The sequence below is a fragment of the Elgaria multicarinata genome, chromosome 2 (genome assembly GCF_023053635.1).
Source record: "Elgaria multicarinata webbii isolate HBS135686 ecotype San Diego chromosome 2, rElgMul1.1.pri, whole genome shotgun sequence".
Lineage (NCBI taxonomy): Eukaryota > Metazoa > Chordata > Lepidosauria > Squamata > Anguidae > Elgaria > Elgaria multicarinata.
In genome coordinates, this window is record NC_086172.1 from 156,149,973 (window position 1) to 156,164,509 (window position 14,537).

A 14,537-nucleotide genomic window follows, 5' to 3' on the forward strand; every position below is an offset into this window, starting at 1 on the left:
GTTAGCAATGATCCTTGAAATGAAAGTAATGAGGGAGCAGGGCATAGGAAGCAGAACGTGGTTTCAGGATATTTCTTCTGAACTGGTTATGGATGATAGTTCAAATAGAAGCTTGTGCAGATCTAGCCAACAGTGAATTGTCTAAAGAAGTTTCCTTTCTTCCAAGGGAGAAACCTTTATTAATAGTCCATGGAGAGAAACGAGAATCCAAGGCTGAGCTACATGAACAAGCACACCCTTATAAAAATGTTCGCTTGTGCCAGGTAATTACTCCTTTTTCTCTGACAAAAGATAAGATACTCTGTACTGCGATTTGCCAACAATATTCTCTAGAAAACATTGATTTTATGATAGGACTTCTTTTAATCAGAAAATATTTTAATTTGTTCGGATTTATTTAAAGCAAATATTTGGAACATATTTGGAGGTTTCATCGCAAATTGCAAATTAGCTAGTGATCTGAACAAAATCCCTTAATGTGCTTTCATGCAGTCCTGTATATTATGTACTAGTTGCATGGTTCTGCTTACACAAGAGCACTATTGGACAAAAGGTGGGATACAAAATAATAATAATAATAATAATAATAATGATGATGCAAGTTGAAGAATATATTTGGATTAAATTTCATTTACCCTTTCAGTAGGTATAGATGAAGTGAAAGAAGGCTCTATTTCTCCCTAATTTTTCATGCTCCACTTGCTTATGGGAGCCTCCTTTGACCCCCACCATTTCCTCTATAGTAGTCTGAGCAACTCTCTGGCGTCTTCTAGATACAGCCTTAATGATGAAGCTAATATGTAACAATTGGTAATGGAGAACTGCATGAAAAAGCTGTAGAGTGATTTTTAGAATTTGATGAAACCCTTTATAGTGTTGGGTAAGAAAGCTCTTGTGCAATTTGTTTTGAGGCCACCAGGGAGCAGTAAGCTAAAGCAAAATAGAAGATTTTAAAATTAGTGATAAGAGTTCAGAACAGAAAAATATATATATTTTTAAATGCTATTCTTATTGTAGGCGAAGTTGGATATTGCATTTGGAACTCACCACACGTAAGTAATTTATTATTCCTGGGGGAAAGACAACTATGGAAATACCTTTATAGTTGTTGTCCTAAATGCTATTTGTATAATTAAAAACACATTCTAACATCTATAGGTGCTGACAGTTTATATTTATAACTAGGATCCAGAGAAGCCCATGCATGTGTGCAAAATGCTTCCAGGCACACATAAGAATTGTCACCCCCTTCTCCTATTCTGATGGCAGCCCCTCATGCCTTATGGGGAGTTGTTCTGCCCACCCCATAGTATTCTGCAAAACACTGATACTGGCAATATCTAGTGGTTTATTTAAAGTAGTTTTGTCATCAGTAACAAAGCACATAAACCGTCTACAAAAAATGAAGGCTGCAATCCTGTGCATGTTTACACAGAAAAAGTCCTAGAACTCCCAGCATGTCCCAGCCAGCTGTGCTATAGGATTGTGCCCTAAATGTTTTAATTATGAATGACTTGAAAATGTGGTGTCAGATGCAATCATACCTTTGTTTTGTTGCTGCATGTTAAGTCAACCTTGTAGATCGGTCCACAAACATTACCTAGGCAGGGCTGCAAACTTTATATTCTGTTCTTGGTCTAGTTCCTTTTACAGCAGGCTGGCACACAGAAACATAGCAGGTGAATCTATCCCCTTTCTGGGCAAAAGTTGTCAGGGAAAGGTTCACCTGTTCAATAGGAGAGAGGCAGAAGGGGAAAACTCCTGTCAACTCTATTACAAATCCACCATTTTTTTCCTAGTCTGCTGAACCACTCATGCTTGTGTTCATTGGTTAATTTGTGTCATGCTGATAGTCACAATTCAAAAAAGCCCCAACTAGCAAAAATGACCTACAATCAAACAGGGAGGGGAGCCTATGTCACCTGGAATGCAATGGCTTCCTTACATAATCACATAGGCATCCTTCATATCTGGCTGCCTAGCAAAATTAAACTCCTGTTTAAGTTGTGGGGTGTGTGGGATTCCTAGGTTTGTCCTATGGTGCTGTGCACTAGCTAAAGCCTTTTGAGTCAACTCATGTTTTTGTGAACCACCCAGAGAGCTTAGGCTATTGGGCGATATAAAAATGCAATAAATAAATTAAAATAAAATGTTTTCTGTGCACAGCATTGCACTAGAACAAAGAATAGTCCTGGGTGAAATCCAGTGAAGTAGTCATACCGATGGAACTACTAACATCGATAGAACTGGAAAAAGGTTAATTTCCCCCTCCCCCTGCACACCCTCAAAACATGCTCTGGAGATTTGGGGATCCTATGGAGCACATTTGGGTGTGAGTGTGTGCAGGGGCTGTGGTGAGAATGAGAAAGGGAGAAAGTGGCATTGTGTGAGCAAACTTTTGCCAAAGATGAGACTGTACTTTAAATGTGAAAAGAAAAGACTTGTGAGGATGAGACAGTGATAGGGTTCACACAGCACAATAACTCACCCAGTGTGGATTGTTGAACTGTGGATTATTATACTGTCTGAATGCAGCATGTTTTCCACAGGGTGGGTTATTGTGTTGTCTGAATGCAGCACTTGTTAACCACCCTGAACAACCTAACAACAAACCATAGGTTCTCAAGGTGGTTTGTTTGAGAAAAATAAACCACACTGCACGGTTAACAAGTGACTGCAGAAAATGTGCTGTGTTCAGCCAACACAAGAACTCACCCTATGTAAAATGCATTCATTCAGACAACACGCTAACTCATGGACTCCTCTGATCCTCTAGAAAGCCATAGAATAAGATGGATAGCCAATTGGTCCGTTATAGAAAGGAGCATGTTGATTAGTAAAGCAGACATTGTAATTAAATATTTGAAACAGATACCTGTTTATCTAAGTAAAGTTTAGATGAAGCCCATTTACCTATGTTTAGTTGATAGAAAATGCTAAATAATTGGCAAGAAATGAAAGAGCTGTTGGGCGGGTTTACTGGCTTTTTATAGTTGAGCATTCAATGGTCACCATTTCAAATCCCAAACTATGACTGAAATTTCCTCTCTGTTTTTAAAGCTGTTTCCTAAGCAACATGTGGAACTCCTGTTGAGCAACTTGGATCCAAAAAACCCTAAGTTAGGTGCATGGTGGTAGAATCATGGTTCTTTGAATCCTGTCCTTGTTAGAATGAATTCTGTAGAGGCTGTTTTAATACAGTGAAGAACGTGGAAATATTTGGCATCTTGTCATTGTTAAAATAACTACAAAGAAGTAAACAATATATACTTCCAAAAATCTTCAATTTTTGCTCAAAAATAGTATTTCAATAATTCACATTTCGATTTTATTTTACTTTTTTTTTTTTTTTGCTGTGCACTTGACTATAGGATTCAAGGGAGCCTCAGTTAATTGCTTTAATTTTTTAACTTCATGTGCTTAGAATGTTAACAATATATGTGTTGCCTTTGAATGAGTCAGCAGTGTGAGCCAAGCATATTATTTCTATGGTACATTTTCATCCTCAAGTACCAGTTTCTAAGGCAACCTAGCTCTTCAGGGGGGAAAAAAAGCTAGTGCGACATCACATATTTTTTATGTAGCATTCTCCTGAAATTTACTTAATGAAAATATAAGAATACAAATGTTATAACAATATAACAATGACAAATATATCAATATGAAAAAATTATACCTGAATATATAAAAACCTAAAAACTGTAACATACAAGGCCAAATACATTTTGACAGCTGTCTTCATCAGTGACCTAAAAAGAACTACAAAACAAACAAAATACATCAAACTTAGCACTGGCAAAATATCAAACAGATAATTATTTAGAAAGGCAACTAATACCACTTGGCCTAAACTCTAGTAAATAAATATTTGATTGCAGGGTTGAATAAATCCATCCATGCAACTTAAAAATGCAATCATCCTATGTGAACTGGGAATCCACAAGCAACAATAACATCATGCTGTTTATCAATTGCCCAGACTCCAAATGATCCCAAGGTTCATCAATTGTTTAATAATATGTGCATCAAAAAAGCTAGCAGTGACTAACAAAATAGATGAAAAATGCATAAAATATCTATCTCCTCTGTTTTCCTGGGAAAGTTTCAAGGACGTGTGTGAGTGATTGGTGGCTTGAGTTATGAAATAGATTTAGATATATAGTAGATATATAGTAGCTGAGTGTTACCATCAGATTAAAGGAAAAATATGTATATATAATTGGGTAGATCTTCTGTAAGATTTTGAATTTATAGCTGCTTGAACAGGATACAGCTGGAGATGATGTAAAACACAGACCCTGCAGCAGATGAGTTCTACAAACCTCACCCCACTGAGGAAATGCTTAGTCTATGGTTTGCCACCTGTTCTATGAATTGAACAGCATAGTAGAGTCAGAAACAAGTACGTACTAAAGGTTGTATGTTTTTAATGACAGAAAGCACTGCAACGAATTAATACAGGATAAATGGTATTATCCTGTACAATGGCATTAGCTAACAAGGTTTAGAACATGAAATGAGGACAAGACATATAAGCTTGAAATAGACATAGATCATACATTACCCAGAATAAGAGTGCCAGCAGCGCTGACCCCTCAAGGGTGTTACTGTTTTTTTCTTTCCATTCCATAATATGTCCCCCGCCCAATGTCAAAGTACCAAGCTTAATCATGATGTCTAGTTTGGCCTTTGAGTCTTACTATACCGGTTTTATTTCTGCCTGTGCTGTCTAACTATATCCTCCCCCTTACGTCTCAGTTAATGCTGGTTTCCACAGAAACCTGAAGAGTACCTGTCATATTTTTGTACATTGTGCTCTCACCGTGAGACTGACACTTCCCTGTTCTTGCTCTTTCCTTTATAAATTTCCAGGCCACTCTTGGATGCATGCCACCACTTCTGTTAAACTGGGCTCTAATATAGCTAAGTTATAACGGGCCTTGATTAGCAGGCCTTCATGTCCTGTGCCATGTATCTTCTGTTCCTGTGCTATGCTAACTTTATGCAACCTCTGTATGGTGAATGTGTGTGTAATACATGTATGTGTACACATGTGTGTAAGTTTCGTATATCCTTACACTTCTTGAGTCTTTACAAACTACTTTATAGCTATAATATAAAGTTTTATGTCTGAAGATATCCTAATTATGCTAAAGGTATATTTGGAGCTTTGAGCCATATTTAATTTTTGATGTACTTCATACTCTCTTCCAGTATAACTGTTCTGTTTTGTGTAGGAAAATGATGTTGTTGCATTATGAGGAAGGCTTTCGAGTAGTGATACATACATCCAATCTTATTGATGATGACTGGTATCAGAAAACACAAGGGTAAGAAAAAAGACTTGTATAAGGTAACTTTCATAGAAAATGTTAGAAGACAAAATTTAGTCAACAAACTGAACCTTGACTCACTGCCAATTCATTTACTGTTGTTTTTAAAACATTACATATGTGTATGTGTGCAGGATTCCTAAAGGTTGTTCACAACCACTCACTATTTAGAAAGGCATTTAATATTGTGGCTACATGCTATTGCCTCCTTAATGGCCCCTGGGCTGCCTTATTTCCCAGGGGATGCATTCTTATCGGCTTCCTTTTAAATGCATTTTGTTGCAAAGCACGGTAGCAAACTTCGAGGTCAGGTAGTCTCAACCCATGGAACAACTAATAAGCTTCATTCCTTATCCACTGAGGAATCTAAAATAATAGTTAATAACATCACATTGAGGGAAGCATTTCAAAATAATAAACCATAGATTTATTATTACCTTATCTGTATTCTGGTCCTAGATGATTTAAACTAAAGTCCAACATCGTAAGTGAAATTAGATTGGTTACCGCATTACTTCTATAGTAAAAAACTGTTTTCATAGAGTTCACAGCAAAATTCCAAGAACGTATTTCATCATCAAATGATGGTAATTTATACAGGCACTTCCATGCTCTGTTTTTCCTTATGCCTCAAAGAGAACAGCTCCTTTCCTGCAAGGTGGGGGATGCTGTGCACATACACAATTTTTCCCTTTTAAAAGGGAAGAAAGTAGGTGTTTAGCTGCATCTTGTACAAGTAGGGTCCTTGAACTGGTAGTAAATATGTTGTAATAATACCATATGTAATGAATTTAAGATTTCAACTATTGCAGAGAATTGAGGGTCTTGATGTATCATATTCATAGCTATAAAGAGTAGGGCTCTAGTTACTTTATTGCTGCAATACCTCAAGGTCACCTAGATGTTGGTTGCTTGGGTCAGGCTGCCCAGAATGCACATACATCATTAAATCCTGACTTTGCTTGCTACAGAGAATTAAGATCCAGATAAATTTTATTCTTCATTAAACATTTCTTTTTTCTTCTTTTTCTTTGATTTGTAGCAGGTAGAAGTGAGAGTAAGATTTGGCTCTAAGCCTTTCTAATTCCTTTCCCTGAGGGAAAATTATACTTAGATGACTTTTGTGAGGAACAAAGAAAATGTATCAAAAATATATCTAGTAGGCTTTTAAGCAGTAGAAGAACTCCTTGAATACTGAGAACAATGTAGTTTTTATTGAAAATTTGTCCATGGGGCTAGCAAAGGTTCTTCCTGTCTCCTCAGTGTATCTATAACATAATGCTTGTATTGTTCATGAAGGTAAAAGTGGCATGTTGCTAAGTTATCTACATAACGTTTCACTTTTTTCTACTTGCCTTTTTCTATTTGTCACTAGAAAATCTGAACAAAGGAACTGCTTGGATAGTTCTCAAAGTGTGCATAATTACCACAGATCAGAAACGTTTTCCAGATAATTAACTTGGATAAGTTTCCTTCCAATAACAAGAGCAAAATTATGCCAGTTTTCTGCAATCTGAAATAATAGCACAAATTATGCAAATAATTCCTGGTCTACTCAATCGCATTTTGATTATGCACATAACTTCCTTCAGCTTTAGCAGAACTGGCCGCATCTCCTATGCTGGTGTAGGTCTCCACTGTAATTATTCAAAGAAAGAAAAGAAATAGTATAGTCTTAGAAGGGAAGAAGGGATGGAAGCAAGTACAGGAGAGTTAGATTGAAGGTTAGATAGGAAGGGGCAGAGTTGTGTTGAATGCTAATAGTTCTATCTTCAGTGAAAACTACCTTAAATTGAGCAGAATGGGGAAAATGTGAGAAAAAGATGATACTCCCCACCCTGGAACTTCTATGGCCACATTTGGATGACACTTTGATGGGAACTCTACCCCACAGACTACAAGTGGTGTGGACTTGTAGCATGTCGCTTTAAAGCGTCATGGTAAAAGTTTCCGTGGGGTGGAGTTCACCCGCTGCGTGGGATAGTCTTCTCTTCTCCTTCTCTGCCTTCCCCACTGAATGGTGGCGCTGGTTCCTGCTTATCATATTGGGGCTCCACCATTCCATGGGGACAGGCAAAGATAGATGCGACGCGCTTGTCGCCCTAGCAACAAGCTCCGCTACTGCCCTTCCCGGCAGAATGGATCCATCCGCCAAAGGAAGAAGGTGACAGACTTGGCAGATGGATCCATTTTGCAGTGAGGCGCCACTGCCTGTTGCTAGGGCAGTGGTGCGGTATATCTGTTGCTGCTGCAGCTGTTGCCATAGGGAGAAAGATGGGGCACCTGGATCACTCTTCGGAGGAAAAGCAATCTATCCACCCCTTCCTCCTTTTAGCACAGCTCAAGCAATCTGCAGCAGGATGGACTCAGTAAGGACACCCCGCTGCTGGTTGCTGTAGCTGCACTGAAAGGAAGGCAGGATGTTTCTCCCGGCTTGATGGTAAATGTCACGCCACAGGAAATATCTTCCCCACCACCTGTACCACGATCTATTTGGAGATCGGGTTGAGGTGATGGATGATCTCCTTCCATCCTCTCGACCCAATCTCCAAATAGATCACCGCACAGGGTGTGTGTGAAGACTGTCTCCTGCAGCTTGACGTTTATAATCAAGCTAGGAGAAACACCCTGCCTTACTTTGTGGATTTCAGGATGTGGAAGGAGACACCCTTCGCCTCCTGTCATGTACAGAGGGAGAAGCGTGTATTCATCCACCACGCCCCAAGATCCACAAGTGGAGGAAGGATATCTCTCGCAGTTTGACAGTCTCTCTCCTGAGAGCATCAGGTAAGCTCTTTCCATCCTCTCAAGCCGATCTCCACATGGATCTTGGGGTGGGGGGGCCAAGGGACGTAGACGTCCCTGGGAACATGTGGGGAGCCCCCGATTGCTCCTCCCCACCAAGGGATGGGATTATTGGCTGCTGCCGAAGTGCTTCCTGGGAAAGGATTAGTTCCCATGCCGATAGAGGTGTGTTGGGCAAGAGCGCCCGGGGTTTCTGCTGCTTTTGCCAGGTGACTCTATAGACATGGGGAAAACTCCACGGAGCCCGCCACACGACACTCAACACAACGGTTGTGCAGGAACTCTAAAAATACTCCACCGTTGCGTAGAGTTTTCCCGCCAAACAACACATTTCTCAACAGTGGTGTAAAAACTCCACTGTGGAGTTCTAAAACCACCACTGAGAAATGCGTTGTCTGAACTGAACCTATGTGTTTGATTTTGGAAGCAGACTTTAGGCTTGTGTGTACCCCTTCCCCACCCCCTTACTTTGTGTAGATTGGTATGTCTTGGTTCAGATGTTCCAGATTTAGTTGAATATGGGATTGCTATGACAGAGATGCAAATCCTGCTTTCTGTATGCATGATGAAGGCTGATTGGAGAGCGTTCACAAACCCAGGAAGTGCTCCTGATTTCAGAGTAGTGGAGAGGGTGGGTATTGTCTTAACAGGCCCAGAAGTATGTGGCTGGACAGAGATCAAGGATTAAAAAAGTAAATTTGGTAGTCATTAGTAGTAACAGAAGATGCCGCAACTCTTGCTTCATTGAAGAAGGAAATATTGATGAAACACTGGCCATACTTGCCTGTTCAAGAGTTTTGAAATTCATATTTTGCTTTGTGCAACACAGTTAAAATACACAATAAACTTTCAGTTCTCATGCTCAAATAGAAATAGTGGTGATATGTATAGGTTTATTTTGCTTTTGAAAAATGAAGCACCAGAATTATAAACAAAATAGAACTCTCTTCTGGTTATAGAGGCTTCTCTCTTCCTTTTAACTGTAGAAAACAAATACAGCATAGTAATTTGGTACAGCATCAGTCATTCTTTCACTTCTTATCTTCTAGAATATGGCTAAGTTCCCTCTATCCAAGATTACCACCTGGATCTGCTGAGTCTGATGGAGAATCTCATACCAATTTTAAGTCTGACCTAATAAGCTATTTGAAGTCTTACAATTCTCCTACTCTCAATGAGTGGGTTGAAATAATCAAGCAACATGATTTTTCAGAGACAAGGTATATATTTTCAGATATATTACTTTTGTAAAGAGTTTTAAATTACTCCTTAGTTTTGTTTTTCAACATAATAATGTAAATATTTGCCTATTTCAGTATAGGCGTATACTTAATTGAATTGAATTAGGTATATAGTCATGGAGATACAGTGTTGCCTGGTCATTGTTATAGATGTCTTGCTCTTATTAATGCTCTCAAGTCATGCAATGAAGAAAGACAAAATTGAGACATTAAATGAAAGATGATTCCTTTTTCTGAGAAGTTCCTTCTCTTCACATATTGAACAATTTAACTTAGACTGTAGGTAGTAGCATCTTTGCTTTCTAAAGCACTATAATAACGTGGTTTGGTAAAACACCCTAATTTAACGTTGTATATATATTTTATGTATTTTTTAATATAGAGTATATCTTCTTGGATCAACGCCAGGTCGATACCAAAACAATGAAAAAGAGAAATGGGGTCATCTTAGACTTAGAAAGGTACTGGATTGTTATACCTAATATCTTTCTCTGTAAGTATGAATTCATATAAACATAGAGTTGGAAAGTATCTTAAAGGTTATCTAGTCCAACCCACCTACTAACACAGGAAATCCATTTTTAACAGCCTCTCTGGCAGATGGTCAGCTCCTTGAAAACCCCTAACTGAATAGAAGCTGAGAGCCAGTGTGGTATAGTGGCTAAAGTGTTGGACTGGGAGTCGGGAGATCCGGGTTCTAGTCCCCACTCAGCCATGGAAACCCACTGGGTGACTTTGGGCCAGTCAGAGTCGTTGTTAGGATAAAATGGAGAGGAGGAGGATTATGTATGCCGCCTTGGGGGGGGAAATGTGGGATATAAATGCAATCCATCATCATCATCTTAGTGCCTTTTCATTGTTTTTGCAGGCTAAATATACCCAACTCCCTCAACCTTTTCTCATAGGACCTTATCTCCAGGTTGTTCTTACTCTAGGCCTCTGTCCCTCCTCCATTTTCTGTTACTACTAGAAACTGACAAGGAAATAAAGATGTGTTTTTAATTAGTGACTTAGGGTAGTAATGAATATCATATCTTGCTACACATATGTAAATAGCAAATCCATAAAATATTTTGGGTTAATTTTACTCTTTCAGTGGGAAAAAGTTGGAGTACTATAGTAGATAGACTATGTGTTATGAGTGCTAACTCACAGAAACTTATGCCATAGTAAATTTGTTAGTGTTTAGGGCACCATAGGTTGTTTTTGCTGCAACTGAAACATACTAATATGGCTTCTCTTCTGTTTAAAAAAAATGGAGAAATAGGGTTTTTTTAGGGAGAAACTAAGCATTCAGCACATATATCTGCAATGAATGTGCTAGTGGTATGTTAATCAAAGAACAATTATATGGCAATTCCTATGTCACCTAATCAAGTAACTTTGTTCAGTATAGTTTGACATACCTAAGGTGGTAATGTTCTGTTGCTGTTGTGTTTAATTTCTCTCCACACAGCTTTTGAAAGAGCATGCAACGCAAGTAACCGATCAACATTCTTGGCCTGTAATAGGACAATTCTCAAGTATTGGATCAATGGGAGCTGATCAGTCCAAATGGCTTTGCTCAGAATTTAGAGACAGTTTGGCCTCTCTAGGAAACAGTGTGAAGACTCTAACAAATCATGAGGTTCCCATTCATCTGGTATTGGTTGCTTTTTATATATTTTTTCTTAAGATAGAGAAGCAATGATTCTGCTCTTGGCATTTTTTCTTAAATCTTACTGATTAGAAATATTTTGTTTCAAAAACTTCAATTAAAAGGTACTTTTCTGGATGTTTTTAAAGCTCCTAAGAGTCCAGTGTACAGGAAGTTAGATATTTTGAGCAATGAGATGCCTCATTGAGCTCAATGGGATTTGTTTATGACTAACATGATGTTGCAGTTTGTTGCTCATAGCACTCATAACTCTTATTTACTTTTTTAGGTTATGGATTCTAATAGGCTTATTTAGTTCTGCTAATTTTTTTCAAAATGGTTGCTCTGTCTTAAGAGATGGATCCAGATTTAGTCATGCTTAGAGTAGACCTATTTAAATCAATGGGGCAAGTAATTCCTGACTAAATCTGTATCAGATCCAACATGTTTGTATGTACCATGTTATTTGGAGAGAATTCTTTGAGATGAATAAATCATATAACATCTCTTCAAGTTTATGTAACATTTTATTATAGCTAACTTTGTTGCTATATTTTTCTTGTTTAGGTTTACCCAACTGTGGACAATGTAAGACAAAGTTTAGAAGGTTATCCAGGTAAAAATATACACCTGTATAGTGTAGAAAGAGAAAATAATCAAAGTGTTAAAGTAAACAAGAGGTTTCTTGGAAATAGTTCTGTAGTGTTTTGTTTTGTTTTTTAAAAAAATATCTCTTGTATCCCACTTTTTCACTCTACTAAATGTCCCTTGCTGGCTCACAATTAAAACCTAACCGCACACCTGAAAATCATCAAACAATAAAATCTGCAAATATTTTGGATCCATAGAAGGCTGAAATGTAAATCATTTGCAAAAATCCTACTAAATCTGTTCTTTGCGTATTTGTGGTGGGAAGAGTGTTGTTTTTCTTGCAGCAGGAATTTTGTGACAAAATGTGAATGCTTCACCTTTCCGTAGTGTAGTGACATACCATCTCAATAGCACATTTAAATATGAATAATTAATCTTTTCTTTTTCTTTAAGCTGGGGGCTCTCTTCCATACAGTATACAAACTGCACAGAAACAGCTTTGGCTGCACTCTTACTTTCAGTAAGTGAAATGATCTCTTCATGATTGATGGGACTTTAAGACTAACAAATGTATTATAGCATACCCCTCTGGAAAATGGTTATTTAAGGTCAGTTAAACATGTAGCAGATGATATTTATATAAAGTTTAGGTCACATAAGTCTTAGAAAGTTCATTTTTAAAATCCATTGATAAGATGTTTTAAGTCCCTCTCACCCCCACCAAAAAAAAAATTGAGTCCTGTGTGTTTTACTGTATCTTTAACAGCTGATTTCAAACAATTGAAGCCTGGTGGATTTTTCATGTTCCAAATCATCCCACAATTATGAACAAGTATAACTTGAATCTAATGAATCTCTCCCTGGCAGTTTAATCAGTTATATCTAGAAATCAAACAGCACCATATGTATGTAGAAAGTTCTTTGAAGTCAGTGAAATCTACTTTTCCAGCTGCAGCCCCTTGTGCTATGTCATACCCTAACATTCCAGAATGGTTGGGGGATGGGGTGCATAAGGGGTTGCACTGGGAAGGAGGAGCTAGAAAAGCCTGTGCATGTATATGTGTGGTCTGTGTGTTCTCCCTTTGGATCCTGGGCAATTATGTATAGTTAGACCACCAGTCTGTCTAATCCATCTCTTCCAGTACTGACAAACTGAGGCCAAAAGGCAGCAATAAACCAGTGTATTCACATAATTGGCTGAATATGGCCTTGATATGGCATGCTAGTTAACAGATGGATAGCAGTGTTCTGTGTGCCAGTTGAAGCTTCCAAACACTGTTGAGAAGTAGTACTATGAATGAATACCTTTATTGAATAAGTCTACTGACCATTTCAAAAGAGAAGTAGTACTATGCAATACAGGTCACTTATTAAAGTTAAACATGCATAGGTGATCATTGTCAGGGTCTATTTGTCTTGAATTAATGACTTAGAGCACAATGCTATGCATGTTTAGATGGGGGGGGGGAGCCCTATAATTCCTTACGAGTCCTATAACATTACCGGCTGGGGAATCCTGGGAGTTGTCAGACTTTTTTCTGTCAAAACATGCATAGGATCAAGCCCTTAGGGCAGTAATGTATACCATATCTTGCTACATATACATAAATATTATATCCATAAAATGTTTTTGGGTTAGTTTTACTCTTTTAGTGGGAAGAATTGGAGTATAATAGGAGATAGACTATGTTTTATGAGTTCTAACAGAAGCATAAGCCACAGTAAATTTGTGAGCCTTAGGTTCCATAGGTTGATTTTGCTACAACATATTACTATGGTTTCTCTTCTGTTTTTTTGTTGTTGTTGTTTTAATTGGGGAATGTGTTTTTAGGGAGAAACTGTAAGCATTCGGTACAGTGTCTCTCCTGGTATTGTCAGGGCCTATGTTCTAGGTATTGTTGCAGATTGCTGCCTTTCACAGTGTGGATTAGGAGGGTCTAAATCAAGGGTAGGCAACCTGGTTCCCTCCAGATATTTTGGACTGCAACTCCCATAAGCCTGAGCAAGTATGGTTGTACTCCAAATTATCTGGAAGGAACCAGATTGTCTGTCTCTGGCCTAAACTATGTTGGAAGAGGCTACATGGCTGCTGCATGTGATGATGTGAATCTAAAACCTCATTATTCATGGTATAACCTGAAACTTCCCCCCACTTTTTTAATTATTTGAGCAAATGGTCAGCTGAAACTTCAGGACGAAGCCATGCCATGCCACACATTAAGACTTACATGAGAGCATCTCCAGATTTCCAGAAGATTGCATGGTTTCTAGTTACAAGGTAAATATTTTTTCTTCTTCTCATGCCTCCAGTGGTCATGCCTTCAGTGGTCATTAGTCCCTGTGTCTGTTTAACATCTTATAAAGGGTAGCCATTCAAGATTTTTATTTCATGTGAGTAGTGACGTAGGTATTCCAGAAAATCTCTGATGCCTAGAGTGATTGATTTTAGCTTGTTTATTTTACATCTATTTAGTAAACAAAACTAAAAAAAAGGTACCACATGTTAATTTTTTTTGTCACAGTGCACTACAAGTATTTGACCTGAAAATTTAATCACACTTGATGAGATTTTAACTTTATATTATATAGAAAATTTGTGGGGGAGGGGGGTAATACTTGAAAAATATAAAGCCAAAAGCATGAACTTCCCTTACATTGCTTAAATTTAAAGGGGAGGAAGATACCACAGCCTGTTGACACATTAACACATTTTAGCAACCTAAAGAATTGTGCATGATATGCTTACAACCATTTATCCGTTTCAACAGAATTCAATTCTCTTCCACTAAGTTTGTTGAGGCACTTTCAGTTTCACTGTCCCTCCCTATTGGTTGTGTTTCACATTGAGACATATATGTATTTCAGTGACATGTATTTGCTCACGTACTTGCTAGTAGGGGTAGTCACATAAACAACTATTAATTACAACTT

The 14,537-nt window shown here is 38.0% G+C and overlaps 1 protein-coding gene across 1 annotated transcript in view; it reads left to right on the forward strand.

The window, feature by feature from the left end:
• Window positions 1–14,537, forward strand: part of TDP1 (tyrosyl-DNA phosphodiesterase 1) — a 41,884-nt gene that overhangs the window by 9,158 nt on the left and 18,189 nt on the right. Inside the window, exons 5-13 of the mRNA XM_063117946.1 lie at window positions 167–263; window positions 1,018–1,052; window positions 5,238–5,330; window positions 9,188–9,358; window positions 9,762–9,840; window positions 10,836–11,021; window positions 11,583–11,631; window positions 12,060–12,126; window positions 13,777–13,884. Of these exons, the coding sequence (XP_062974016.1) occupies window positions 167–263; window positions 1,018–1,052; window positions 5,238–5,330; window positions 9,188–9,358; window positions 9,762–9,840; window positions 10,836–11,021; window positions 11,583–11,631; window positions 12,060–12,126; window positions 13,777–13,884 (885 nt within the window). The remainder of the gene's footprint in view (window positions 1–166; window positions 264–1,017; window positions 1,053–5,237; window positions 5,331–9,187; window positions 9,359–9,761; window positions 9,841–10,835; window positions 11,022–11,582; window positions 11,632–12,059; window positions 12,127–13,776; window positions 13,885–14,537) is intronic.